At 52.2% G+C, this 25,969-nt stretch overlaps 1 protein-coding gene across 2 annotated transcripts in view; it reads right to left on the reverse strand.

Annotated features, from left to right (window-relative positions):
* Positions 1-25,969, reverse strand: part of MAST2 (microtubule associated serine/threonine kinase 2) — a 75,445-nt gene continuing 49,476 nt past the window's right edge. For both annotated transcript variants that reach the window (XM_045291818.1, XM_045291817.1), the window contains 23 exons: positions 25,280-25,358; positions 22,774-22,928; positions 20,756-20,831; positions 16,728-16,937; positions 12,961-13,062; positions 10,816-10,948; positions 10,079-10,140; positions 9,754-9,839; positions 9,168-9,376; positions 8,122-8,260; positions 6,659-6,791; positions 5,852-6,017; positions 5,279-5,380; positions 4,961-5,083; positions 4,741-4,850; positions 4,349-4,503; positions 3,896-4,179; positions 3,608-3,805; positions 2,901-3,127; positions 2,618-2,740; positions 2,151-2,287; positions 1,840-2,033; positions 1-1,575 (listed from right to left, as the gene is read on the reverse strand). In XM_045291818.1, coding sequence (XP_045147753.1) covers positions 59-1,575; positions 1,840-2,033; positions 2,151-2,287; positions 2,618-2,740; positions 2,901-3,127; positions 3,608-3,805; positions 3,896-4,179; positions 4,349-4,503; positions 4,741-4,850; positions 4,961-5,083; positions 5,279-5,380; positions 5,852-6,017; positions 6,659-6,791; positions 8,122-8,260; positions 9,168-9,376; positions 9,754-9,839; positions 10,079-10,140; positions 10,816-10,948; positions 12,961-13,062; positions 16,728-16,937; positions 20,756-20,831; positions 22,774-22,928; positions 25,280-25,358 — 4,720 coding nt within the window. In that variant the 3' untranslated portion in view covers positions 1-58. The remainder of the gene's footprint in view (positions 1,576-1,839; positions 2,034-2,150; positions 2,288-2,617; positions 2,741-2,900; positions 3,128-3,607; positions 3,806-3,895; positions 4,180-4,348; positions 4,504-4,740; positions 4,851-4,960; positions 5,084-5,278; positions 5,381-5,851; positions 6,018-6,658; positions 6,792-8,121; positions 8,261-9,167; positions 9,377-9,753; positions 9,840-10,078; positions 10,141-10,815; positions 10,949-12,960; positions 13,063-16,727; positions 16,938-20,755; positions 20,832-22,773; positions 22,929-25,279; positions 25,359-25,969) is intronic.

Below are 25,969 nucleotides of genomic sequence, written 5' to 3' on the forward strand. Positions count from 1 at the left end.
GAGGTTTCCAAGATCTTATATTACAACCAGTCTCAGTGCAAGTAATGGCAGACAACTGTTACGTTTGCTTTGAAATCTCATCAGGAGACAGTGCCAAGCCCTGATGCTTTTGAGGCCCCCCTGGTTCTCGGTCCCTTCGGAGCGGGCTGGGCCCAGCCTCCTGGGTGTGTAGGCAGCCTCCACACGGAGCATCCTGCCTGCTGACACCTGAGGCATCAGGCACTTCGGTGATGCCAAGGGCTGCCTCTTCCAGGTCTTTCTCTACTTGGGGTGGACGTCCAGGCTCCCATCGCCAACTAGGGCTGGGAACCTTACCAGGCGAGTGGGCCAGTCCTGGGGCACTAGGTTGTGGTGCCTTCCCCTCCTGACTGGGAGACAGGTTGTCAAGGGGGACTGGCACTGTGCTTCCTAAATCCCGCGGACTGGCTAGCCTAACTTCCAGTGCTGCCCTTCTACTTGGGGATGCCTTGTCTGGGCCCTCAGTAAGGAATCTCCAAGACCATGGGCTTAGCTCCCCGGGGGTGGAGGAAATGTCAGAGTGACTGGTGGGGGCGGGTCCTGAAGAGCAGGGACAAAGTGCCATCAGTGCCTGGGGCTGGAGCTGCTGAGCCTCCCAGCAGCCCTCTGTGGTGGCAGGGGTCGGGGGGCCAGGCCTAGTCAGGCTGGGGGCTGGCGAGGAGGTGCTGGCAGCCTTCTCCGAGGCTTTCAGGCTTCCAAGTTGCCTCTCGGGGGTCCTGGGGCCTTCTGTTCTGAGAGCCCCCAGTGTGAGCCCCATCAGTAAGTCTGGAGCCACCGAACTCTGGCTCTTGGGGTCACTGGGCGGGAAGACATCGTCTCTGCCCTGCCCCGCTCCTCTGAGAAGTGGGCTGCGGCCCACTTCCAGGTGAGTTGCCCTGTTGGGTCCCTCAGTGCCCTGGCTGTTTTCAGGCCCCTCGTCGGTGTCATCCTCCGAGGAGTCTACCTCTCGGATAGCCTCTTGCTTCTGCAGTGATTCTCTTCGTTCAGCCCGATCCTGCCGGAGGGTGCCCAGGGCCCAGGAGGGAGCAGGCTGCAGCACCCCCTTCCCAGACAGCACGCTCCGGGCCCCTACCACCTCCAGAGGGCTGCCTTCCCTGGGTGCCAGCTCCTTCTTCCGCTCAGGCTGGGGCAGCTCCAGGCTATGCTTACGGGCGGTGGCGAGCTTCTTCTCCGAGGCTGCCAGGGCAGCCGCCAGTTTCTCTGCCGACTGCACCCGCTTAAGCAGCGGTGAACGGGGTGGCTCCGCGCTCTTGGGTCGAGACAGCTGCCTGCCCAGGGGAGGCGAAGAGTGTAGCTTGGTGGGGAAGGCCTGGGCCCCGTGGGCAGACAGGGGCGATGGAGAGCGCTGAGGTGAGGCTGCTGGCGGTGGAGGGGACGGGGTGTGGGCCAGCGGGGACAGGGGGATGCTGCCAGCCGACTTGCGCCTCGGGGACCTGTACTGGCGCTGGAGCTTGGGTGCCAAACCGTGCAGGGAGCTGGGTCGTGTGTGCCCTGAGCCAGCTGGGGAACTGGGCACACTGGAGCTGGGGGAGCTGCTCTGTGATGAATTTCCTCCCACTTTGCACAGAGAGACAAAACAAGGCAGAGCAGTATTAGTGTTTAGAAGTGACTGAGGAAATGGGGGATGCCCAGGCTACAGCCACAAGCCAACCCGCTCTCCGGAGGTGTTCTTCCACCACCACCACCACACACCACACACACCCCACCCCCTGCCGGCCGCCTGGGTCTTCTGGGGTGAGGTCTGGGAGAGGCACCGAGGGAGGGGCAGGCCCTTTCCTACCTCCCAGGGATCACCTGTGAGACTACAGAAGCCCTTCATACCCGAGTGCACAGCATCCGGGGTGACGCGGTAGCCCTGCGTGGGAGAGCGGGGGGACAGGCTGTGGCTGTGCGTGGGCGAGCCAGGCCCACTCTCCCCTGAGGACAGAGAGCGGTTGAGGGAGGATAGGCTGCGGCTGGTGTGGAGCAGGGAGGCTTGCTTGGTGATCTTCCGAAACAGGGAACTCCTTTTCTTGCTGCAGAGACAAGGGCCAGGGGGGATGGGGCTGGGGCACAGGGCACACACGCGGGCCCTGCCCAGGGCGCTTGCACACAACCGCTCCCAGTCGGTCCCTGCAGACACCCAGGCTCACCTCTCTGGCCCATCCTTTCCCCGGCTCCGCTTGCTCCTGCGGGCCATCTTGGCCTTGTAGCTGCCTTTCCGGGCTGGTCCCACCTTAATGGACGTGTTCTCCAGAGGAGTCGTTGAAATAGACACCTTGTTTCCACTCTAAGGAGCAAAGTGTGAGGCTGAGACAGGCTGTGGCCCCACCCTTGCCTCACTCCCACCCCAGGGTGGCTGCAGCAATAACCCTGCACCCACCTGTCTGCACCAGACACCTAGCTTCCTTCCTGACCGCTCTGGACCTCAGAGAGCTCCGCTCAGGAAAGCAGAGAAGCAAAGTGACTCACCTGTCCTGCTTGCCAGTCCTGCCCACAGCTCTGAGGGGTCCTGCGCCTTGGCCAGGGAGGGTGCCCTTTGCTGCGGCTACTCCTTAGCTCTCCTAACTCCTCATTACCTGACCTCAGTGCCTGGTATCTGGGCCAGCCCAGCACTAACCTTCAGGATCAGCTCCACCACCTCCGTGTGCACCAGCCCTTGCACGGACTCCCCATTGACGTGGGTGATGAGGTCACCCTGACGAAGTCCCACTTCACTGGCTGGTCCTCCGTCTTCGACATGCTGCCCCAGGAGAAAAGGGGCCTCAGCTTGGCGTCTGGTTCTGCTCACCAAACTGCCACCTCCCTTGCCCGACCCTGGGTGCTTTCAGCGTGGTGTGGGCGGGGGCACAGGCAGCGTAGAGGCCCTGCGAAGGAGCAGGTGCAGTAGGAGCCAGACATACCCACACCATATGGTGCACAGTGTAGACATCGGAGTCACCCATGTAGACGCGGATGGCCCGCAGGGTGAAGCCGTATTTCTTCCCAGCGCGGTGGATGATGATGGGCGGCCTCATGCTGCCCAGGGCTGGCAGGAAGTCCCTGCTTGGAGAAGAGTCCCTGGACGACGGGTTGGACGACTGGGAATGTGGGGACATGGGACTGGCCAGCGGAGAGCAGGTGTGATGGTCTGGGGGGAGGAACTGGGGCTTAGTAAGTCAGAGTGGCCTAGCCCACCAGCTCCCAACCCTGCCCTGTGTGGCCTATCTTCCCACAGCACCTGACCGTGCCCAGGCCCCAAGACCCCGGCGATGGTAGAGGTGGGCTGGTTTGTACTGAGTGCTGACTCTAGGTATCAGGGACTAGAAGCTCTTCATACACATAGCCAACGGTCACAAGTTCTTATGTGGTAGCTGCTGCTGCTGCTACTGCTGCTACTATGGGGAACTTGAGATCTAGAAGGTTAAGCAACCTATTCAAGGTCAAGCGCCAAGTAAGCCTAGGAGCCCTGCTTTGAGAGCTGGTCTTGTCACACTATCCTCTCCAGCTGTCTGACGCACACAGACAAGTGACAGACAGACAGACACACACACGCTGTCACATGTGGACTCCTGCCCAAGGTCTACCAAGTCCAGCATCGACCTTTGCCCTTGTCCCCCAGGGGCCTCACCTGCAGGAATGAGAAGGGAAAGGGCGGTAGCTGAGGCCGACTTGATCACTTTGGTGATGGGGCGGGCAGCGCGCTTCTCTATAGAGTCCCCGGAGAGCAGCCGGTGGCGGGCCCTGCGCACAGCCAGGTCACTGATGGCCTTGGCTGGTGCTCCCTCAGCCAGCTGCAGGGTCCCTCGGCCTCCTCGGGTCTCCGCGGCTGTGGGTCCAAGTGAGCAGTGAGCTCCCGTGCTGCTGAGCAGCCCTCCCGGCAGGCAGCCCAGGCCCTGAGGCCCCTGCTTGGCCACACCTGGACTGCACCCTCGGCTCGGGGGCAGAGGCTCCTCCTCCAGCACCAGCCGCTGCTCTACTGGCTGTTCAGGGGCAGGCCCAGATAACCCCTCTCCAGATGGGGGTGTCATGAGCCACGTGCCCTCCTGCTGCTGCTTCCTGGGGGTGCTGCTCGGCTCCTCAGGGCCCTCTGGGAAGCGGGGCACATCCAGAAGGCCGGAGCAGCGGCGCCGCACCGTCAGCGGGGGGCTCGAGTCACTCTCCGTGTGGGAAGACTCAGACATTGACAGCCGTTTCCGCAGTCTGTGGGAGACCCCAACCCATCCCTTCACTCGGGTGAGGGTCATAGACCTTTCCTCCCCAACACCCAATGGGTGCTGCCCCCTCATTGCGCTCTTCCCGAGGGCCGTCCCCCCCACCCTCCCACGACAGGCAGCCCCTGTCTGAGGCTGTACTGCCTGCGGGTACTCACATCTCAGGGGAGCCAATCACCCAGCCCCGATCTCGACCCTTCAGCCCCCCCAGGCTGTCGGAGCGGTCCTCCTTCTCCTCACTCAGGCTGCGCTTGGTCGGGGGTGGCGTCCGGCGTCCCTCGAGCAGAGAGAGCCGCTCCATGCTGCTATACACCTGGGGGCGGGGTGCAATGGAGGGGTGCAACAACCCCCCCCCAAGAAGCAATGATGTACTCTGGGCACCCCACCGCCTTCCTCCCATCAGGTGAACTTTCGGGGAAGCAGCTTTTCCACTGGCCTGGTGGGGCCTCATCTTGGGTCTCCTGCCAGGCAGACTGTTGTGGTCTCAGCAGCACCTGCCACCTGCAGCCCAGCCCTCCCCCGCGGCCTGCCAACCCGCCCGCCCGCGCACCTTGCTGAACCTGGGCGAGCAGGAAGAGAACTGGCGGATCTCCAGACAGCTGTCCTCACTCACATCCTCCTCATCCTCTGAATCCACGTGCTGGTACCGCTCCGAGCGCGCTAGCCACACACACAACAGACCCCTTCAGAGGGCCCTGGTGACCCTATCAGATCTCAGTAGGGTCTCAGTGCCAAGGTCAGGCAGGCAAGACTGACCCCACAACACTTACTGTCAAAGTAGCTGGTATCATCCTCGGACTCCAGCTGAGGAATAAATTCGGCTTTCTGGCGAAGGAGTCCTGTCCAATCCAGACCCGTGAAGAAGGGGTGCTGCTTCACCTCATAGGCACTGCCTGTGCACGTGGTGGTGGTGGTGGGGAGCTGTGCTGGGTGGAGGCTGGTGCTCTGGCGCTCCTCCAACAAGGAGCAAGGCAGAGGTCCCCGGCCCGAAGGGCTGTCCACACTGAAGGCTCCCTCCCACTGCACAGCCTCTCCAGCCACCCCCCACCCCGCCACACCTTGCACTGGTGACAGTGGGCCTGTCCTACCTGTGCCCAGCCTCTCCAGAGGGCTCTGGCGAAGGAGTCTGGAGGTCAGGTCTTGGGCATCTGTGGGCAGGGCATCATCCCCTTCAGGCCACACAATCTCATCTGGGGAGTCGTCAAGAGACGAGACAAGAGTTGGAAGCCGTGGGCAGAGGGGAAGATAGAAGAGGGGCCCAGGAGAGTCTGAGTGCAGGGAGCCCCAAGCCTTGAAAGCCTTGCCTGGGCCTCCATCCCCGAGGTCCACAGGTCCCCCCTGCCTCAGAGAGCCTCCCAGACCTTGGACCCAGCTTGTTCCCTCTTCCAGACTGAACTTCCCTAGTACCTGCCCCCTTGTCCTGAGGCGCTAGCTGACCCTGCCCTTTGCACCCCCACCACTGAACTCTCACTCACACACACATACACAGCACATGCAAAGGAGGGGCACAGATGTGTGTACCGTGCCCGCCTCCCCACCCACCCCCATATAAGCATATTAAACACACACACACAAAGTGACAGGTCTCATGAGCCTCCCCCTCCCTGGGGCGGGCGTGAGCCATCTCTAGCCCACACTCTGCTGCCTCCCTGGGCACCTACCACTGATCACTTGCCCAAAGAGCTCCTCCGGTGTGTCTCCAAAGAAAGGAACGCAGCCCACCAGGAACTCATACAGGATGATGCCCATGGCCCACCAGTCCACCGGCTTCCCGTAGCCCTGGCGCAGGATCACCTCAGGCGCAATGTATTCCGGGGTCCCGCACACCTGGACACAGAGAAGCCGGGTCGGCTCAGCTTCCCAAGTGAGGCAGCTTTCCCAAGGAGGGTGTGTGTGTGTGTGTGTGTGTGCCCACCTCAGGAGTAGAGAAATCTACGAGTGACCGTAGTTAATGAACAAGATCAGTAAGAGCCTCAAGGAACCAGAGCTGAAACATCATCTGGCCAGGTACCAGGACTCCCATAGCTCTCAACGTCTTCTCCTGACAGCTAAATCTCAAGTGGCCTCCAGTCTCCCAAGAACGTACTCTACCAGTGATAGGACTACAGTTGGAAGCCAGGATGTCAAATCCAGGCCACGCAGAGGCAACTTGCAGGAAGCCAAGCCAGAGCCCCATGCAAATGTGGGGCTGTGTTCCAGAACAGGGGCACCAGTATTTGGGTGGGAGATTCAGGAGTGTCAAGAGTCCTGCTACCTATTTTCTCTAAACCTTAGGGAGAAAGTTGGCTTTGAATTTTAGATCCACAAGATTCTTCTCATGGCCCACCCTGTTCATCATCAAAGGTGCACCCTATCTCAATGCCTGCCTAGACTAAAAAGGGGGAAGCCACCAGGCTTTTAACATCCAACACAGGGTGAGCATGGGGCACCAAACTCTTATTCTGAGACCTGAAACTCATCTCCCTTACCTGCTTGTCCAGGAACTCCCGGGCATCCTTTTCAATGTGACCTTCATACAAATTGGTCGTCAGACTCATGAGGCCAATTTTAGAGAGTCCAAAGTCAGTGAGCTTGATGTGCCCCAGGGATGTAATCAGGAGGCTGGGAGAGGGAGGACCAAATGAGGGCACGATGTCCTGGTCTTCCAGGAGGGCCCAGGGCTCCCACACCCTGCTCTATGGGCAAGTGGGGGCATCAGCAGGGAGACACCAGTAGGGGAAGAGCAATAACTTTGGCTTTGTGTGTTCAGCATTCTGCACATGCACCGGATCTGCCTTGTACCCGTCGCCCATCGTCATCTCTTCCACACTGGCCTGGGTGCCAGCCAGAAGAACCGAATTTTCTCACTCAAAACCACCAGCCTCATCCCGAGGCTGTTACCCTACCTACTCCTAGTCTCATCTTCTAGCCTGGGTGGCCTCCTTTTCCAGGGAGAAGGGGAAGGGCACACGGTCTCAAGGCCTGTCTTTGGAGGACTGGGTGGAGAGGAGCAGAACTACGAGAGTTCTGAGGAGTCATTGCTCAGCACCGACACTCCGTCAGAGCCATTCTGGTACCTGCCAGACCTCACCCTGCCAGCCACCCTTTTACTCCACTGACGCCCAACTCAGCACCCTGGCTCTGGCTCACTTACCCATGCCGCTCAGGCAAGCTAACCTCAACCTATGCCAAACAAGCCCTGCCTCCCGACCTGTACCCTCACCTCCTCTCATGGAACACCCACCATGTCCGTTCTGAGCTCTGTGAGAGGTGCTTTAGATACATTCTGGCACAACAGAGGGAGGGGCTGGCAGGCCCTGGTCTCTGCAGCGGGGGTCTGTTTCTCTCCTCCGGGGCAGCCAGTCTCCGGAATCTGAGGACACCGGCCTAGCATGCACTCAGGAAGAGGCCCTTCGAGGGCTGTCAAAATAAAACCCAAACCTAGCCCTTCCCAGCGGACTAACTTCTCAGCTGCAGCTGTAGGGCCTCACTTCTGACAGGATCGCCTTCTGTCACCAGTGAGGCTCGGCAGCTTCTCCCCAGCTCTGCCTCCCACCCCCCGCCACCCTCCATCTGACTCATGCTCTCCAAGCAGCGTTTCCTGGGTGTCTGTCCCCCACACCAGGTGAGTTCTACAGGCCGGCTGGTGGCTGATTGAAAGGCAGCTCCCCCAGGCCACAGCTCAGTGCTTGTTAGTCAATGCTGCAATACTTGATCAGACATCTACAAGTTGTCCCTGCCTGGTCTCTTAAGCGGGCCTCCTTAGTGACTCTTTCATGCCCTTGACACTCTCCAGTGTCCCTGACAGACCTTGGCTGTTGTACCTTGGGTGGCTGGGGAGCTGGAGAGTACGCCTACACAGACAGACACATCGACAGTTTCCTAGCAGCCCCTCTTGAGCCCTCTATTCACTTATTTGCGCCACAGACGGAGACGCGGAGAGTGGGCGTACTTGTCGGGCTTGAGGTCTCGGTGCACGATGCCGTAGTTGTGCAAGTACTCCAGGGCCAGCACTGTTTCTGCGAAGTACAGACGCACCATGTCCACGGGGAGGGCGCCGAGGTGCTTCAGCAGAGTGGCACAGTCTCCCCCTGCAACAAGGCCGGGCCACCATGAGGAGGACTTGTGCGCAGATAGGACAGAGCGCAGAAGTCAGTAACCTGCTACCAGAGCCTGGGGGTCTAGCTCCTTTTTGCTGCTGACGTGGCTGGGGGTCAAAGGCTGTTTGGGGGGGGGGGAGTGAGGTGAATGAGCCAATGAATGTCCAGGGCACATCGCTGGCCTGAGAGGCAAGGAAGCCGAACCTCTGCAGTGGGTTGACTTGTATGTTGAAAACACATTTGACTGAGATCTTCGCACGTGTTCCTGTGTTCCCTTCATGCTGATATGCCTTTGTGTTCTGAATAAAGTCACACTGGGGGCGGGCGAGATTCCTGGCATGTACCTCTTGAATTAAAAGAGCACCGTGTTCAGCTTCAACTTTAAGGAGAACACTATCTTTTGGAGCGATACAACACAACGGTGGGGAGGGCCGTGGCGGAACAACTGCTCTCTCTAGAGCTGGGCCAGGATGCCTAGGACGTTTCGTATGCTTTCAAGGGGTGTCCCCTTCACAGTCATCAGCCAGGCCTGCAATGGCCTTCCTTCCTTCTGAAGGCCCAGGTGTGCCCCTCCCACCAGGACTCAGTCTTGGGCTTCGATGGCTCTGCTTGGCCCAGCAGGCTTCAGGGGGCAGGCCTCTATAGTTACTGGGCTGCTATCTCCTGTCCACGCTGCCTTTGGGAGCACTTGACAGGGGCAGCCCTTGTGGTGAGCCCTTGTGGAGAAGGTAAGGAGCCTTGGCCAACATGGCCAAGTGGTCTCTAAGACCTCGTGGCAAAGAGGGCTTGGGATGCTGGGTGAAACCCCACTCTAGACAAGGCTGCTGACCCCAGCTCAGAGCGAAGCCCGAGGGCCTGCCCTGGCTTTCCCCCAGCACCTTGCCCGGTCCCTCGGTACCTTCAACATACTCCATCACCATGCACAGGTGGCGCTTGGTCTCAAAGGAGCAGAACATGCTGACCACAAAAGGGTTCTCGGCGAAAGTCAGGATGTCCCGCTCCACGAAGGCCTGCTGGATCTGGTTCCGCAGGATCAGGTTCTGCTTGTTGATCTTCTTCATGGCGAAGCGCTGCCGGGTCGGCTTGTGGCGCACCAGAAACACAGCCCTGGGAATACACCCCAGCCCAGCCCTGGGCCCTCAGCACCAAGCCACGTCCTCTCACACTACACGATGCACACAAGGGGGTGGTGGGTGTTCAGCTAGAGGTCCACGAATGCTCCGGAGAGACCTGATATACAAGTCCTGAGGACGTGGCTCTGTTCTCCCCAGAGCTCGGGGGTGGGAGGAGTGCTACCAACAGGGGTGGAGGTCTTGCCTGGGAAAGAACCAATGCTCAGCTGTGAGAAGCAGCTGAGCCCCGGCTTCTCCAGGAGCCACAGGGAGGGAGAGCGTGCATCTGCTGTCCAGAAGCCTGGGTGTCATGCACGTCTAGAAGGAAGAGCCCGGGGCAAGAGCGGCTGCACACCTTAACCCCAACCTTACCCATAGGCACCATTGCTGATGAGCTTGATGGTTTCAAAGTCCTCTTCAGATGGAGTCTTTTTGGATAGCACAGGTGCCCCCCGGCCCTGAAGGAAGACAGAAAAAGACTTGCGGATGCCCTCAGCAGAGCATCTGCTCGACTGAGCCTTGGCATGCCGCAGTCTCCTGTCTAATCCAGCTCAGTAGACGAGTGATTTCCCAGCCAGCGTTTGCAGCCATGCCTCCCCCCACCCCCCACCCCATTCAAAGCTCTGCAGAGGAGCTGAGTTGTGTCCTCTGGACTTGAGGGATCTCACAGGCTTGTTTCCTCAGTCCTGGGCTTTACCTCAACTGAATCATCTGTCTCCGGAGTATCGGGACTGTCGTAGCTGCTCAGCTGGACCATATCTAGAGACAAAACAAGGACACCACAGCAAAGTACGTGGCAATGTCAGGCATTTCCTCAAGTCCATGCAGGGTAGCAGGTAATGCTTTGGGACCAGGAAACGTGTAATATTTCTACCTCTACTGCTGGGAGCCCGGTGCCAGGCACGTTCTACAAAGCTTCTCTGGTAGAACTGGAGGCTTGGGAGGCTTCCTGGCAAGCAGGGTCCGAAGCTGAGCTATCAGACCTCATCCTGCTGGCCAAGTTCTGCTGTGAAGCAGGGAAGGCAGGAGGGCAAGGACTATATGGCAGGGAGATGGAAGCCCATGGTTTGTACAGAGAAGCAGTCGGATGCCCAGAAGAATGGAGATACCATCTGATGCCCTGAGTGTTCCCAAAATACCCCCAAAATACAGGAGGACTGGGAACATGGCCAGGAAGAGGTGAAATCATGCGGAAAATGATTTGCTCTAATTTCAACTCAGCTGGACCCAAGGCAGTCCCGATGGGGGTATATCAGGCAGATGTGAACAGCAATTCCAAAGGACAGGCTGTTTAATAACAGAGAATGCAGAGTGGCCCCCTGCAGTCCTGAGGCTCCTAAATGTTGTGCCATGTTCAGGTGCAAGCTAGCACTTCTACAAGCGGCTTCTCTCCTGTTCATGACTATGGGACTGGCTACCAGGCAGCATGCTCACCCTCCAGGGGACCCCGTGTGAGGCCCAGTTGGCTAACGATGTAGCGGGGGATGTCACATTTAATCCCCTGTCCCTCTTTGGCTTGGCCTTCAGCTGCTTCTAACAGGTGGTAGAACTCTTCAGGGTCAAACTCCTGCACCGGGAAGGGGAGAAAGGGAGTCAGTGCTGAGAATGCACAAGAAGGGCCCTTTGGTTTTGCAGCACACACCTAGGGGAGGAACATGACTTTCTCTTGATGAGGGATTATGCCCAGAAACATCACGAGCACCCAGGTGGGACAAAAGTGTCTCGGAGGGCACTTCCAGACTGGGCATCCAAGTATAAGCTGCAAAAAGACGAGCGCTTCATCCAGTCTATTCACCCAGCCTTCTGTCAGCCAGACGGCCCCGTCGTCCAGAGAGCAGTCTCGGCAGACACTCGGTCACGGGTCACAAGAGAGCTGGCTCACAGCCCTAGGCTGTGTGTGCTCCTGGGTGCTAAGGGCTAGAGCACATAGTAGCGAGGGCCCCCCCTGACTGAGTGGCCCTGAAGTGCCACACTGAGCTAAGCCCTCAGAAGAAGCCTGTGGAGAAATCACGGCACACTGAGATGCACCGGAGAAAGAAAGAAACTCCGGCATGCAAATCCAGGCCTGTTTCATCAAGGATTTCATGCTGTTTGAGGGGAGGCCATCAGGTCCAGCTCCCCTTTCAACCCGACTTTCTTCCTCTCTGTTCTCACCGGCTATATGGCTGCCTATCTGGATAGAAGCTAAGTTACACCTGGAAGTCCATTAAGTCCCTTTGCTTAATTACCCCCATCTGCTCAGCAATGTCCCCACAAAGGTTCTCCCCTTTCTCCCCGTTCGCCTACCATTGCCCGAGCTCAGGCCCCCCCAGTGTCTGCAGCAATGACTGTACCTTCCTGTGTGCTGACCACCAGGGCCAACCTGTCCTTCACTCTCCAAGTTGCAGCCAGAGCAATTGTTGTAAGGAGTAAATCTGATTAAATATCATTCAGAAATGAATATGAATTGACTCCTGATATATGTATCAACATGGATGAATCTCAACAACAAAAAAAAAAGATGCTGAGGAAAGCAGTCTGCACCTGATGTGCGGAGGTCCTCTGCAGAGAGAGAAAGGTTGCAGGGAGGTGGGTGGATAGGAAGTGATTGCAAAAATAGACAAGAGACCATGATGAGGTGGCAGAAATACTCTCTATGGCAGTGATAAAACAGGCATGTATGAATCTATTTGTTGAACCTCGCTGAATTGTACACTCAAAGGAGAAATAGTCTGTTATACATAAATTATACCTCAATAAAGTTGGTTCGAAAGAAAAGAAAGTTCAACCATATCATATTCTGGCCTAAAGTTCCATGAGGCCACATCAGATCGAATGCAAACTCGTGAGTGGAGACGCGGTGCCTCCCAGGACTTCTCGTGGCCTGTCTTCCACGTCTTTCCCCACTCCTCCAAACACAGCCTTCTGTGCATTCGTCTGCATACTCAGTTCCACAAATGCACCAGGCTAGTCTCCCTGGCCAAGTCCTCGAAGCAGCTAAGAGGCTTTTCCAACACAAATCCACACCCTACCCTCCAGGTTCCCGAATAAGCTTTCAGGGAGCGCCAGGGCCTTCAGCACTTCTCTCACTGTGTTCTCCTTGCACCTCGGCTGTGATGCTTCTGGTGTCATTATGTCTTCTGCTTGCAAGCTCACACACCATACACCCTCGCTCTGTTACAGAGCAAGCTTACACTTACTACAGAGTAAGCTTTGACCGTATGCCCAACTCTGGAGATGAGTGGCTTTGCTCGTGCCTCTCTCTCCAGGGTCTAGCATGAAGTAGGGACGGAAGAAAAATGTTGCCAATTGATGACCTGAATGATTCGACTTGTTCTGTCCCTGAGCTGAATGGAACACTGTGGCCTAGGGCCTGCTCAGTGTGGGTGGGCCAGACTAGTACCTGCCACATCCCCCAGAACCATCCACTTTTCCTCATGAGAGCCCCACTGGTCCCCATGTGTGCGTACCACATTTAAAAACAGGCCTCAGCAACAGAAATGACAGAAGGTGCCACACCATCTTGCTGTGTGCAGGATCCTTCTCTGACTGCTTCCTATTCCTACCCCAGCCGCACTCCCCTGCCCAGAGCCCACTCACCAGGCATTCCAGGAGACGAGCTGGGCGGGCAATAACCATCATCAGCTTTTTCACCAGCTGCATCACAAAGGCCACCTCCGAGCTCTCTGAGCGTTCGTGGGCCTGCAAAGAGGTGAAAGGTCACTGAGGTCACCCACTGGCCTGGCGTGCTGGGCTGGGCAGAGCTGCCTACGAGGGACATGTAGTCCCTCTGAAAGCTTTGCACAGCAAGGAGCTCAGAGAAGGCCACGTGCACTGTGAGGAAGGGAGCACACTGTTCATCAGGAGCCATGAGAGCTTTAGAAAAAACACCACATGACATCCAAGGACCAGCACCAAGATTCCAGCTTTACCCGCTCCTCCTTCCAGCAAGCTTCACTTAGCCTCCAGACCCCAGCTCAAGGGCAACGCTCAAGGAGTCTTCATTGATGCTACGTCCACCCCAGACTGACTGCAAGGGACAGAAAGACCTCAAAGCAGGGATTGGTATGAGCAGGTGGGGTTTGAGAAAGGCCACTTGAGCTGCCGTGTGGGAGATGCACTGAAGAGGAAAGCCCTCTAACCAAAGCAGGGAAAGACCACTAACAGGCCACTGCCATGATTCAGATGGAAAAAGGCCTAAGCCAAGAGTCTAAGAATGGAGAGAAGTGGCCAGACAGGGGCCACATCAGACGTTGAGGACGACAGGCCCGTGAGGTCTAAGAAAAGAGGAGCAATAGAAGATAACGTCAGTTTTTTTTTTAAATCAATTTATTGGGGCTCATACAATTCATCACAATACATAGATCAATTGTATAAAACATATCTATACATTTGTTGCCCTCATTATTCCCAAAATTCGCTTGCCTCTTGGGTTCCCGGAATCAGCTCATTTTCCTTTTTTTCCGATGTCAGTTTTAAAGAAACAGTGACACCATTAAATAAAATAGGAAATATAAGCTAGGCAGTTCAGGTGAGGGAATGCAAAAAACACATTCCATTTGGTTTGAGAGAAAGGGCAGATTTAGGGAAAAGATAGGTCTCGTCTTGGATTGGTAGAGTGTGAGGTATCGACAGTGGGCACTTTTGAGGATTTGCTCAGCCCAGGAGTCCTATTTTTACGACGCTCATCCCCACAGCTGACGGGCGTGGGCTTATCAGACTCTCCTTCCGAGGAAGTTACAAAGGGATGACAAGAACGGCCCATCTCAGAGTGGCTAGACTGACCTCATCTGCCCTGGGGTGAGCCGAGATGGCCGTGCGTGTCTACCACAAAGCCCGGAGAGAAGGAGCGTTTCCTGGGCTTCTCCCATGTTTGGCGTCTAGGTCAGGACCCTTCTGAAAGCCTGGTTACATTCAATTCTCCAATCCTCAGAATCAGTTCCTCTGACTGCGTACCTGCCCCAAGATGCTTTTCTGTTACTTGTAAGTCAAGAATCTTAACCAACAGGGGCGGGTCTCAAAGTGGGGGAGCCCAGGGAGCGGCAGCCAGTCAAGGGTGCCAAGGAGAGCAGGGAGAAAGGAGGCCAGCCACGCAGGATGGCACCCGGCATATAAGACAGGAGGAAACAACACAAGGAAAAGGTTCAAGAAGAGACATAAAATCTGGAGCGTTATGGGGAGGACGGAAAGCGGTCATAGGAGCTGGCGATGGGCCCCCTGGGCTCTTGGCGACTTCTGCTTGAACAGTCTTAGTGAAAGGACGAGAGGAAAGCCACAAGGCAGAAGATGGGAGTCGTGAATAAGTTGGTGGGGCGAGAGCAAATGATAATTCTTTAAAAAATTGGTTATGACATGCAGAGAAAAGCTGGACAGGTGGTGAAATCCTGCTTATTCTATAAGACTGCCATTCACTCTCTAAAGCCTCACCCAAGTCCCCTGACCCAGTACTGCCCCCAATACACTCACGTGTGTGCACAAGCACACCACGCAATTCTGTCAGTTTCTGCTTTTCCAGCTGCTTGCTTCCACCACAGGCACTAAAGATCCTGTCTGTACAGCCATCGGAGGGCCTGGTGAGGAGAGAGGCAGTACCCTCGCACTGTTTCCTTCCTTCACAAGCTTAGCCTAACACAGAAGTAGCTCAGTCGCTCGATTTGGAAAGACAGGATTCTGGGCTCTGGCTGAAAACAAAGCTGGGTTTGGTTTCTGGCTCTGCTACTTAGCCTCTTTACGCTTCACTTTCCACGTCTGTAAGCTTTTATAAGGTTTTGAGAATAACAAAACCTCCCTTACAGGATTTTTGTGAAGGTTGGACCAATCAAATGAGATAATGAAGAGTGCCTAGCATGCATTAAGTGCTCATTACATATTAGTGATTTTAAATGCAAAATGGATAGAACCTTTTTCTTATTTAAAACCACTGCCTTCAGGATAAATTCTAAGTTCTTCCTAAGGCCCTGGACCACTCGGCTCCTGGCCTAACCCTTCAAATGTCTCTACCAACTTCCCCTGTACGTATTTTTCCCTCCAGTCATGCCGACCTCCTTCATTTGCCATTCCAGGGAAGTATTCAGTTCTGTTACCTTCTGAGAGGTGGTTCATACCATTTCCCTACCTACTCTTTCCTCCTCCAGACTCCACCTTTCCTGAACTCGCCATGCAACGTCCACACGTCCTCCTCTGGGCTGAGGACCTACATGTTTAGTGCTCATCAGGCACACTGTACTTCAATAAACGGTATATAGCATTCCGTAGCAAGACCAGCAATATACTTCTTCCTGCATCCTCAGGGCTGCATTCCCCATAGAATGTCTGAATCTAAGTATTACTTTTGGGGGGAAATTTATAAAAGGAATTTCTATTACCACCCCCCACCCCCCCATCTATTAAATCAAAAGCTTTCTCACTATAACTTTTACCCATTGTGTAGTTATGTCTTTTAAGGCTACAAAGAACAATCTGCCACTTGAGAGAGTTTCTAATATTTGACAGCAATAATCGGGACTATCTTTAATCATTCTTCTCTAGGTTCAGCTCTTTCTTACACACATTTTCTTTGACCCTCCTAATTCCTAGACCACAACACTGGAGTCTTATTTGGTCACTAGCCCTGGATTCTCAGCTCAGCTGATAATACTTAAGGAGACACTGAAGGGTTCTGGAACCAGAGGAACTAAGGAAGGCAGACATGTCTTCTCCAGGCTGACACCCTCATTCTGATCCCTGCTTCCCTCACTGCAGGAACTGACCACACAGTGCGCACGCGCTGGAACACGAGGGGTGGTGATGAACTCAACGATGCTTTGATCTTAGCCATCTCTGGATTACCTTTGGCCTCCCAGAGTCTTTTTACCAGACCTTTAAATACCTACATGCCCACTAGAGAAATTCTCACCATGCAAACAGAATGTCAGCAAACGGAAAAGCCCAGAGCAGAAGCCTCGGATCTCTTTGCCTTGGCTGAAGACAAACGGTCTAAAGTCTAACTTAAATCCATCTCTACGAGGAGAGCCCACAACAGCTGCTGTGGTCATTTGGGGGCTCTCAGTTACAAATCTCCTGGTTAAATACTTCTGGACACTAAGAATGTTAGAGCTGGACTTAGAAAACTAAGTACCCACAGAGTTGAGGTCCTTTGACACCAAGCAAGGTGGGAAACAGGCTTTTCTCAGAAACGTAGGGGACGGAGGAGGAATCCACGCCCATCACCACCACCGTGGAGGGTGAACCCTGCGTACCACCCCCAGTAAGGAAATCTGCAGGGGTGAGGGCGTGATGGAGCCACCCCCGCGATAGCCAGCAGGCTGGGAAGACCCTGATCTTCACTTGGACTAAGGCTGCATCCAAACCAGGTGCAGGACACTCACATCTTGCAGAAGTTTCTCCAGATTCTCTTGGAGTTCGTAGAAGTAGTGTGATGTGATGAGGCCACTCCGAGATTTGTTCAGACAGTCTCGAGCCATCTCAATCACCTGATGGTGAATAAAGCTCAGGGCTCCATCTGCCAAGGGCAATACACTGTCTGGCGTGTTGGAGGAAATAAATTCTGCCAGCCGCTCTTCCATCTGTGCTGTAGCCTGGGAACAAAAGGAGGAAAAGTGACCGGGACTCCCCCCTTCTGGTCCCAGCACAGGATGGCTCCATGTGAACCAGGCTTTCTGATGTTGCATTTGAGGATGCTAATCACTGGAGGCATCGAAAGATCACCTTCAGGTGAAATTAAAATGCCTGAGCATATAGTTAAGGCTTTATTTGTCTGCCATCACTTCCGAGACACTTGTTTACAGCAAAACACACACCGACTCAACTGTTTCTGATTCTATATGGACAATTCAGCGACACAAATGGCATTGTGCAACCTGAATTGTTCCTTCCTCGTTGACATACACTCACTGTCCCCTGAATTTCCTGCCTAATCTTTCAGGTGGCTGTTGCCACCATGATCTCAGTGTAGACAGGTCTTACATGATTTTACTTGTTGAGCTGAAGCACTGGTTGGTTTAAAGATACTAGGGGGTAGTTTTGGCTCAGAGTTGAAAGATCATCTCAGAGTGATGGTTTCAGGGGGGTGTGCAGCCTCCATGATTCGAGACTCTGGAGTCCATACAAATTTGAAATCCTGTTCCGCTTTCTCTCCCTTCTCATCAGCATTCTTCTGCAGTCTTTGAACAAATGTTCAATAACAATAGTAGGACATCATCTAGTTCTGGTATTAAAAAATAGTAATATAATTGCATATTATAAAACTCACCCATTTCAATTAAATTTTTTTTTACAATTTAATGTTTTTTAGGAAATTCACTATGTTGAACATCACAATAAGTCAGTTTAAAAACATTTTCATCACCCCAGTTAAGATCCTTCATGCTCATTTACATCTAATTCACATTCCTACCCCTAGCAATTGGCAACCACTAGTATCTAACGTCAATATAACTTGCCTTTTGCGGACATTTCATACAAATTAAAACATGTAATATGTGGTCTCTCATGTCAGGTTTGGCTTGACATATGGTTTTTAGTTCTTCGTACTATTTTCACAATTCTAAAATTTCAAAATGAAAAGATGGGAGAAGAAGGTGAAGTATAATCGTTATTGCTGTAAATTGAATCGTGCCCTTCAAACAGATACACTGAAGCTCTAATCTTGTTCCTGCCAACATGACCTGTCGTCATTCGGAGTGGAGTGGTTGCTTAGCCTCACCCTTGCCGAGCAGTGTCTTCTACAAAGGGGAAAAGGACATGGGAGAGAGACACTGGGAGGGAGATGCCGGGTGAGGATCCACCTATAAGCCAAGGAACCGCCAGGCAACCAACAAGGACCGAGCCCCCTCTGGTTTGGCTTTCTAGCTTCCAAAACTGTGAGAACATAAACTCTTATCCTTGAAAGCCACCATTTTTGGTGTTTTGTTACGGCAGCTTAGGAAATTAAGACAACTACCAGGTGGCTCAGCACTGGCCTCTGTCCTGTGTTGCTAGACAGTGACAGAGCCAGACCACCCTTGGTGAGTGGGAGTCCATTCTACAGGGATCCTGTGGCATGCCATCCCTGACACCACAGCCCTGTTCACAAGCCCACCATGCCAGCCCTCGGGTGGCTGATGGCAGGGGCTGGCAGGTTATCAATTGAGGCTGCAACTCTACTTCACTTGGCTTGAGTTTATGGGAGTCCACTGTCACCTATGAGTGACTAGCTGCTTTTTGGAGGGGCCAGATTGGTGGATTAAATGGGGGCCCCACAAGGGAAATTACCACCCATCTTGAATGCTTTTAAAAAAGTTACCTCTAATAAATTCTGATTCATGACAATGCCATTTGTCAGCATAGACCTGTACTCCATTGGGTTTTCTTTTGCTCTGAAATTTTGTTGTTGTTGGCGAGTCTTGGATTTTGACATGAGTGAGGTCATTTGTCCTTTTGTGACTGACAGTTCATCTAGCTCAACTTCAAGTGCCATCCACATCCTCCATCGGCGGAGTAGTAGTCCATCGTACGAACCTCGTCTTCTCATTAATTCACACATTACTGGGCACGCAGGTACCTTTTAGCTATTGTGAAGGTGCTCCGCGAACACTGATGCCCTAGTCTCTGGGTGTTTGCTTTGGGGGCATACTGTAGCTCTATCTTTAGTCTTCAAAGGAAGTCCCACACGCTTCCACAATAGCTGTATCATGTTGCATTTCCACAAGCAACGACTGAGTGTTCCCAGTTCCCCACGTCCTCTCCAGCACTAGCTGTGTTGTTTTTCAATCTGAGCCGTCCAAGGGGGAGTGAGAGGCTCTGTCCCACTGTGGGTTTGAGTGGCACCGTTCTGACAGCTAGTCACACTGACTATATTTCCATGTGCGTGGCGGCCATTTCTATGTCCTTTTTGGTGGAATGTCTGTTCAAATCCTTTGCCCATGTTATGACTGGGTTACTTCTCATTTTGCTATGATTTATCTATATTTTGATACAATTTTACATGGCTCGAGGTTCCAAACCACTATTCATGTGATTAGTCTTTCTGGCATGGCTAACTCCTAGTCTGGGTAATGTAATTAAAACAACTGTTCAAAAACCATAAAATTCTTAGAAGAATATAAGGGCAAGCCTAGCAAGCCTCGCTTTTAACTATGGATTATCTAATATAACAAAAGCACAGACAACAAAAGCAAAAATAAATAAACCTCATAAAAAATAAATTTTTGGTTTATCAAAAGTCTTAACCAAAGAAAGTAAAAAGATAAGCTACCACCTGGAAGGGTATCTTTGAAAATCATGTTTCCAATAAGATGCTTACACATTCACTGATTCAGCTTTCCTCCTGCAGTCAGCATCATAGTGTGTAGTTTTGTGAGATGAAGGAGGACTTTGTGGATTGGTGTTGGACAAATGGGTTAATGTTGGCCTTGTGGGCTTGGGCAGCACTGGGTTGGGATGTTTTCTTGATGTGCACTTAACGTTTATATAAAGCTCTCTCTTATACATGAGTTTCTGTGGATTTGTTTCTCTAAAGTATCCAGACTGACACAGGGTCACATTCTTACTCCAAAGGCAGAGAACTGAGACCCTCCCAGGCCTGATGCTGTGTCTCTCCCTTTAGTTGGTTCTGCTTTGCATCTTTTTGTTGTAATAAAGCTATAATCAGAAATATAATACTTGCACTGAGTTATGTGAGCCATTCTAGTAGATGACTGAACCTCAGAATTTATAGCCAGTTGGATAAGAACCAAGAGTGGCCTGGGGACTTCTGAATCTGTGGTTGAGCAGACTTGGACGTCAGGAGGGCTGTGCCTTTAATCTGTGGAACCTGTGAAGTTTGGCCTAAAACTAGGTATCTGGTGTCAGAAGTCATTTGCAGTGAACAAACAACAGAGGTACGAGGGAGATTTCTCAACTATCCCAGGATAGCAATCTACCTGTCTCCCGTAGCACTTTCTAGCTGGAAACCCCACATTTACATGTTAGGAAGCAACCCTGAGGTCTTGGTCTGGTACTGAGATGCTACTTAAGAACTCTGTATTGAATGTTATTATCTTTTATCAGGGGGCAAATCTTCTTCTGGGAGACTCTGGCTCATGGGTCCATATGTGCAGTTAAAACTAAAGTCTCCAGTTCTCTCCTTTCCCTTTAATATTTGGAGAGAAGCCTAATTTCTCACCAGATACCCCATCTCCCAGTGAGAGACGCAGGCTCTGTCCACAGGCACCATCCTCAAACTCCCACTCCTCTGCCACCTCTCTCTGCTCAGGCAGCCTGCATGCCCTGCGCACCTGCTTCAGGTGCCTCTCTGCTCTTCTACTTGATTAGCTCTGGGGGTAGCACTTGGTCCCCTCACCCCAGTCTTCCCACTGGAGCTGACTGTAGGAAGCCATCCTCAGAGGAGTTACCAGCCTTTTAACTGAGGCCTTACCTTGGGGAATCTTTCTTTGTAAACATGATTCATCATTATTATTTCACTGTCGAAGGAAACTGGAGACCGTCCGGGACTAGACAAAACAGAAATAAACCTGTTACTTCTGTGCTATGGAATTATCACGTGGAAAGATGCCCATCCCCAGGGCCCCTCACTCCCACTGTCTTTAGTGTCCGCCCCTTAGATGCTCAATTTACTGAGCGCGAGCTCCAGAATCTTCCTGTGTTCTGAAACTGCCAGAGTACCTTGTTCAGTTTCCAATGATGCCATCTGGAGCTAGGCTACTTCTCTCCCCTGCAGAAAGCTTGGTTTCCACAAAGACCTCTACCAGACACTGAAAAGGCCTAGAAAGGAGGTAGTCTACTCCTGAATCCACTGGTGGCTTTCCTAGTGATCTCCCAGGACAGGATAATAAGGTCTCTCAGCTTTGGCCAGTGGGGCTGGGTACAACCCTGCATGTTCCATGAATCAATCACACCATCGCCAAAGCAACCAAAGTGAACTCTGTACACCTCTATCTTCTTTCAGACAAACCACAGCCAGCGGGCCAATCCACCTGTAGTAAGTTAGGAGCCCAAGTCATCCACAGAAAAGAACAAGTCCTGTTTTTTAGCCTAAAGTTATTACCCCCTACCCCAACCTAAATCCTTCCCACCCTACCCCTCTGGCCCATGTGGTCACAACTCCATTAATTTCAAAGCTTGAGCAACGTAACTGCAAGGATGTTTGGGTGCTACTTAGTCTGGTGCTCCTGACATGTGATCCCAGTTGGGCTGGATTCAGAGAAGCCATAAGACTTTGAGCTTCACTGGACTTAATAACTCACTTGAGCTGTGTCAATTTCTTATGCCAGAGGTTGGCCAACTATGGTCTGCTGGCCAAATCAAGCCCACCCCTCCCTGAAGTGGCCCATGGTCTGTGGCCATACTGAGAACACATCACCAAGAATTTAAGAGTAATGCAGCAGTGATTTCCCTAATGTCAATGTAGTCCTCTCAAACTCAAATGGCCTAAAAGATGGCCTTTACTCTGTGCGGATGCTACCGCCACCACGATTCAGGTGTAGAAAGACTCCGGGGATGCGCAGCAACTCCTCTGTATTCACGATCCTTTCTACTGAAGTCACAAGTCATTATCTTCATCAAGTTATGACCTTGAACCAGACTTTGTGGTCCACTCAGCTCACTGCTGACACTGTGGGGTCCTCCACTCTTCTGGGAACCCACCCTACACATAGTAGCCATTCATCACTCCCCAAGAACCCTAGAAAGCTGAGTGTGGCATTAAAGCCATGTGAATTTAACTGCACAGACTTACCAGTTATGTCAATTAATCTAAGGAATTCAGACAGATGAGCTGTTTGAGTTTGATGAAGGCCAGCCCAAGTGATTCAGGAAAATGAGCTAGATTCTGCTCATTTAATTCAGCTTTTGAAACAGTCTTCTTCAGCCAAGTATGATCAGGGCTGATGTTACTATTATGTTGTTAATACACTATTGTGCTCCTTTTACTTTAAAGTACATTCATACTGTGAACCACTCTTAAAGGGAGAAGAGATGAGCAATTTGACAGTCTTCTCAGACTTCTTGGGGCAGTGAGTTGAGCACTGTGCATAAAGCCAGAAAGGCCCTGAGCTCCACTGGACTCAACACACTTGAGCTGTGCCCATGTCCTATGCCAGGGGTTGGCCATCTGTAGCCTGCGGTCTAATTGTGTCAATGTTGTTGTGTGCTGTCGAGTCAACTCCGACTCACAGCCAACCCACTGTGCATTCAAGCTGCTCACCTTTCAGGGGGCAGAGTGCTTACCCACTGTGTCGACGTTTACAGATTGTCTTTGGTTGCTCTCCAACCATATGAGCAGAGGTGAATAGCTATGCCAGTCTGTATGGCCAACCAAGTCTCCAAGGATTTACCACCTGGCCCTTTAGAGAAAACGTTTGCCAACCCTTGCGGCATACAAGCAAGCAGAGATCCACAGGTACTGGGGTGCTGGGCAGAGAGAGCACTGCTCACCTGAGGCTGCGGGAGCGGGGCCTCATGGCTGGGGACTGCCGGCCCTCCTCATCTGGTACACTCTCTGTGCTGAAATGTTTTGTCAGAAAGTGCAGTTCATCGGCTGTGGGCTGGAAGGGCAACTGGTGCAGCTTTTCCTGTGAGGAGCAGGAAGACTGCAGAGGAAAACATTAACAAACACCATTAGAGGCACGGCCCAAGGCAGTCTGTGGAAAGAAAACTGCAAACAGCCAAGGGCTTCCCAGAATCACTGTTTACTACGAAGCCCAAAGGACAATCTTCTTTCCCTTGCTCCTTTTTGCTTTGTTCATCTCCAGCCCTTTAGAGGAAGTCAAAGTTCCGTATATACTCGAGGATAAGCTGAGTTTTTCAGCACATTTTTAATGCAGTTTTTGTGGTAAAATTAGGTGCTTCGGCTGATATTTGGGTTGACGTATACTCGAGTATATATGGTATCTGAGTCCTTTGGGAATCTTGGCGGACATCGGACCTACATCTTTATGAGGTGTGAGGGTCCCACAACATTTAGGACCCTCTTTCAGTGGCAAAAAGCAGATTTGTCTACATAGACCTTTGGCCCTCAGTGAAGATTTTGGCTGGTCAGAATGGTGAATAATCATGCTTCCTGGTTCAAGAAAGGTTCTGGGTATTTTCAGTGTGCAAATGATAGCCCCTTAGACCTTGAGAAAGCCCGCCAGCGGATGGTTCAGCAATGCTTTCTTTTGACTGTTAGCCAGAGAATGGGCTCTGCTGAAGCCCTGACTGTGCCCAGACATTAGGGACACCAGTACATCAAGGAACAAGCAGGAAATAAAATGACTGGAATCCAAAAGTTATACTTAACCAAAAGCCACTGTGAGTTTGAAACGTGGTCCAATGAGAGAGCTCTCAACAACAGCGTACTCTGAGTCACAGCAGACCACTTGAGGGCAGTGGGCTCCAGGCATCCGTGGGATGCAGTGGCTGCTGCGGCCCCATGCAGTCTGGAGTCAGCGGTTTCCCCCTCACCTAACACAATGACTGGAAGTAAGCAAGTCTCATGCCATTGGCCCACATGCCATTCACCAACTGATTTAAAAAACCAAACTCACTGCCAGGATCAGAAATTAAGACCTAAATCCATCCAGAGCCAAAGCGGCAGCACATTGAGAGACCTTGGTTGTTGCAAGGGCATAAGCCTGACCACCAGGGGAGAAACCAGCATTTCTTTGGCTACCAGTTAAAGCTTCTCTTGTGGAACACTACACTATTCTACATGCGGGTGTGCACAGCTGAAGGGAGGTCTCCATAGCGTCTTGTCTTGGACACATTTTACCAGTGATCTACATGAAGCTACAGAGGGTATCTTTACCCAACTGGAGCTAACATGAAGCAGGAGGGGCAGTGTAAACCAGCAAGTGGCAACAGTGGACTGAGCCCATTCAAATATGGAACAGGAGTGACTAGAGGACTCTTAGCTTGACTCAAAAAACAAAACAAAACATCTGTTTCCGTAAAGGATTATGAGAAGAGTAGTACTTACTGGGGATGAGTCTTGAAGCTTTACAGCTGTCAAAAGATCGGTGAGATCTTTGGATTTGTGTACACGCACTGTCTAAGCCAAGGGAGTAAGTCACACTCCGTTCCCCTGACTTTAAAAGCACTGAGGGATTCATGAAAAGAAAAACTGGGGAGAAAAGACCTGAAGAGTGGCAGGAAAAGTGGGCAAGGGTCATCTGGGTTATAATTCATTTTCAGCTGGCTGGCAAAGCCTACAACATTTGCCATTTGGTTGACTATCTGAAAAAGATGACCAGTCCTGTCACCCTAAACTCAGAGTCAAATGCACCGCCATTGAGTCGATGCTGACTCACAGGACCTTATAGGCAGGGTAGAAGTGCCCACTGAGTTTCCAGACTAACTGTTTACAGGGGTGTACAGCTTCACCTTTCTCCCTTGGAGCAGCTGGTAGGCTTGAACTGCCAATCTTGCAGTTAGCAGTCCAATGCATAACCACTATGTCATGAGGACTCCCTGTAACCCTAGTTTCAAAATAGCCTCCACCCTGGCTCAACGAGGAAGATTTATTTTTGGTTAATTGTGTACAATAGCAATTTGGGCATCTGTTGTGCTTTAGGCAAAAATTCTCCCTAACTCAAATAATCCTTCATCCCTTTATTTTTGAAAGAAAAAAAGTGACAAAAGTAGGGAGAGGAACAGGAGGAAGGGGACCCTTCCTCTGGGTTGCAGTTCTGATGGAAGAAGTAAGGAAGCCATGTTTAAAGCCCCCAACCCTGGGTTTCCCTGGAAAAAAAAAAAGTCCACCCTCAATTTCTTCTCTGACTTTGGTTACCCTTTCGACAGGCATTTCAAGAGTATGGCGTTCTGCCATATTCAGTCTTACCAAACAATCTGAGTTTGGTTCAAAGGAGGAAAGGTGAAAGGAGAAGCTGAGAACCACTTGGCAACGACACAAGGATAGGATCAATATCCCAGAGGGGAGAGGTTTACAGAGTTTGCGACTCACGGAGACAGTGGAGCTAGGAGTGTTGGTTCCATAGCCTGAAGAAGGCAGAGAGGCCAAAGACCAGCGCCGTCCATCAGTCCTATGTAAGAGAAGATTATGAAGACCGTTTCCACAGGCTCTGTTCTTCCGGGCCCCAGAATCTATCTGTCCCTCCATCCTAAATTTCTGGCAGTTGGTTAACTGATAGGCTCATCTCAAAGCAATACTGCTGTATCTATTTTATGTTTTCATCTCATCTCTACATGGGGGCCCACTGCTGTGTGTTTACCACTGCAACGACGGGTATCTGATTACCAAGGAGCCTGTGACTCTGAAGAAGAATCTCTCTGCATAATCCTGCGGTTCTGAAATAACCATCTTTATACTCTCGATCCCTAATCGCTTTCAGGGACGCAATGGCAGAGGACTCCAATTAAAGGCATCAGGCCAAGGAGGAAATTTCCATTGGATGAAATAATTTCCACTTCAAAACTCCATGTGAAGGGCACTTTGGCCTTTCCCAGGCCACTGGGTTAGCAACCACGAAGAAATGGACCATTGCTTGGGTCTGCACTGAGCATGAATCCACAGATGATAAGTAGTTAGAGGCTGGCTAGAATCTATCCTGAAAAGAACAACAACCAGGTGCAATCAATTCCAAATCATGGTGACAGCCCTTGTGTGCAGAGCAGAAAGGCTTCCTAGGGTTGT

The sequence above is a fragment of the Echinops telfairi genome, unplaced genomic scaffold, assembly GCF_000313985.2.
Source record: "Echinops telfairi isolate 266 unplaced genomic scaffold, ASM31398v2 ScPeMD7_443;HRSCAF=831, whole genome shotgun sequence".
In the NCBI taxonomy this organism is placed as follows: Eukaryota; Metazoa; Chordata; class Mammalia; order Afrosoricida; family Tenrecidae; genus Echinops; species Echinops telfairi.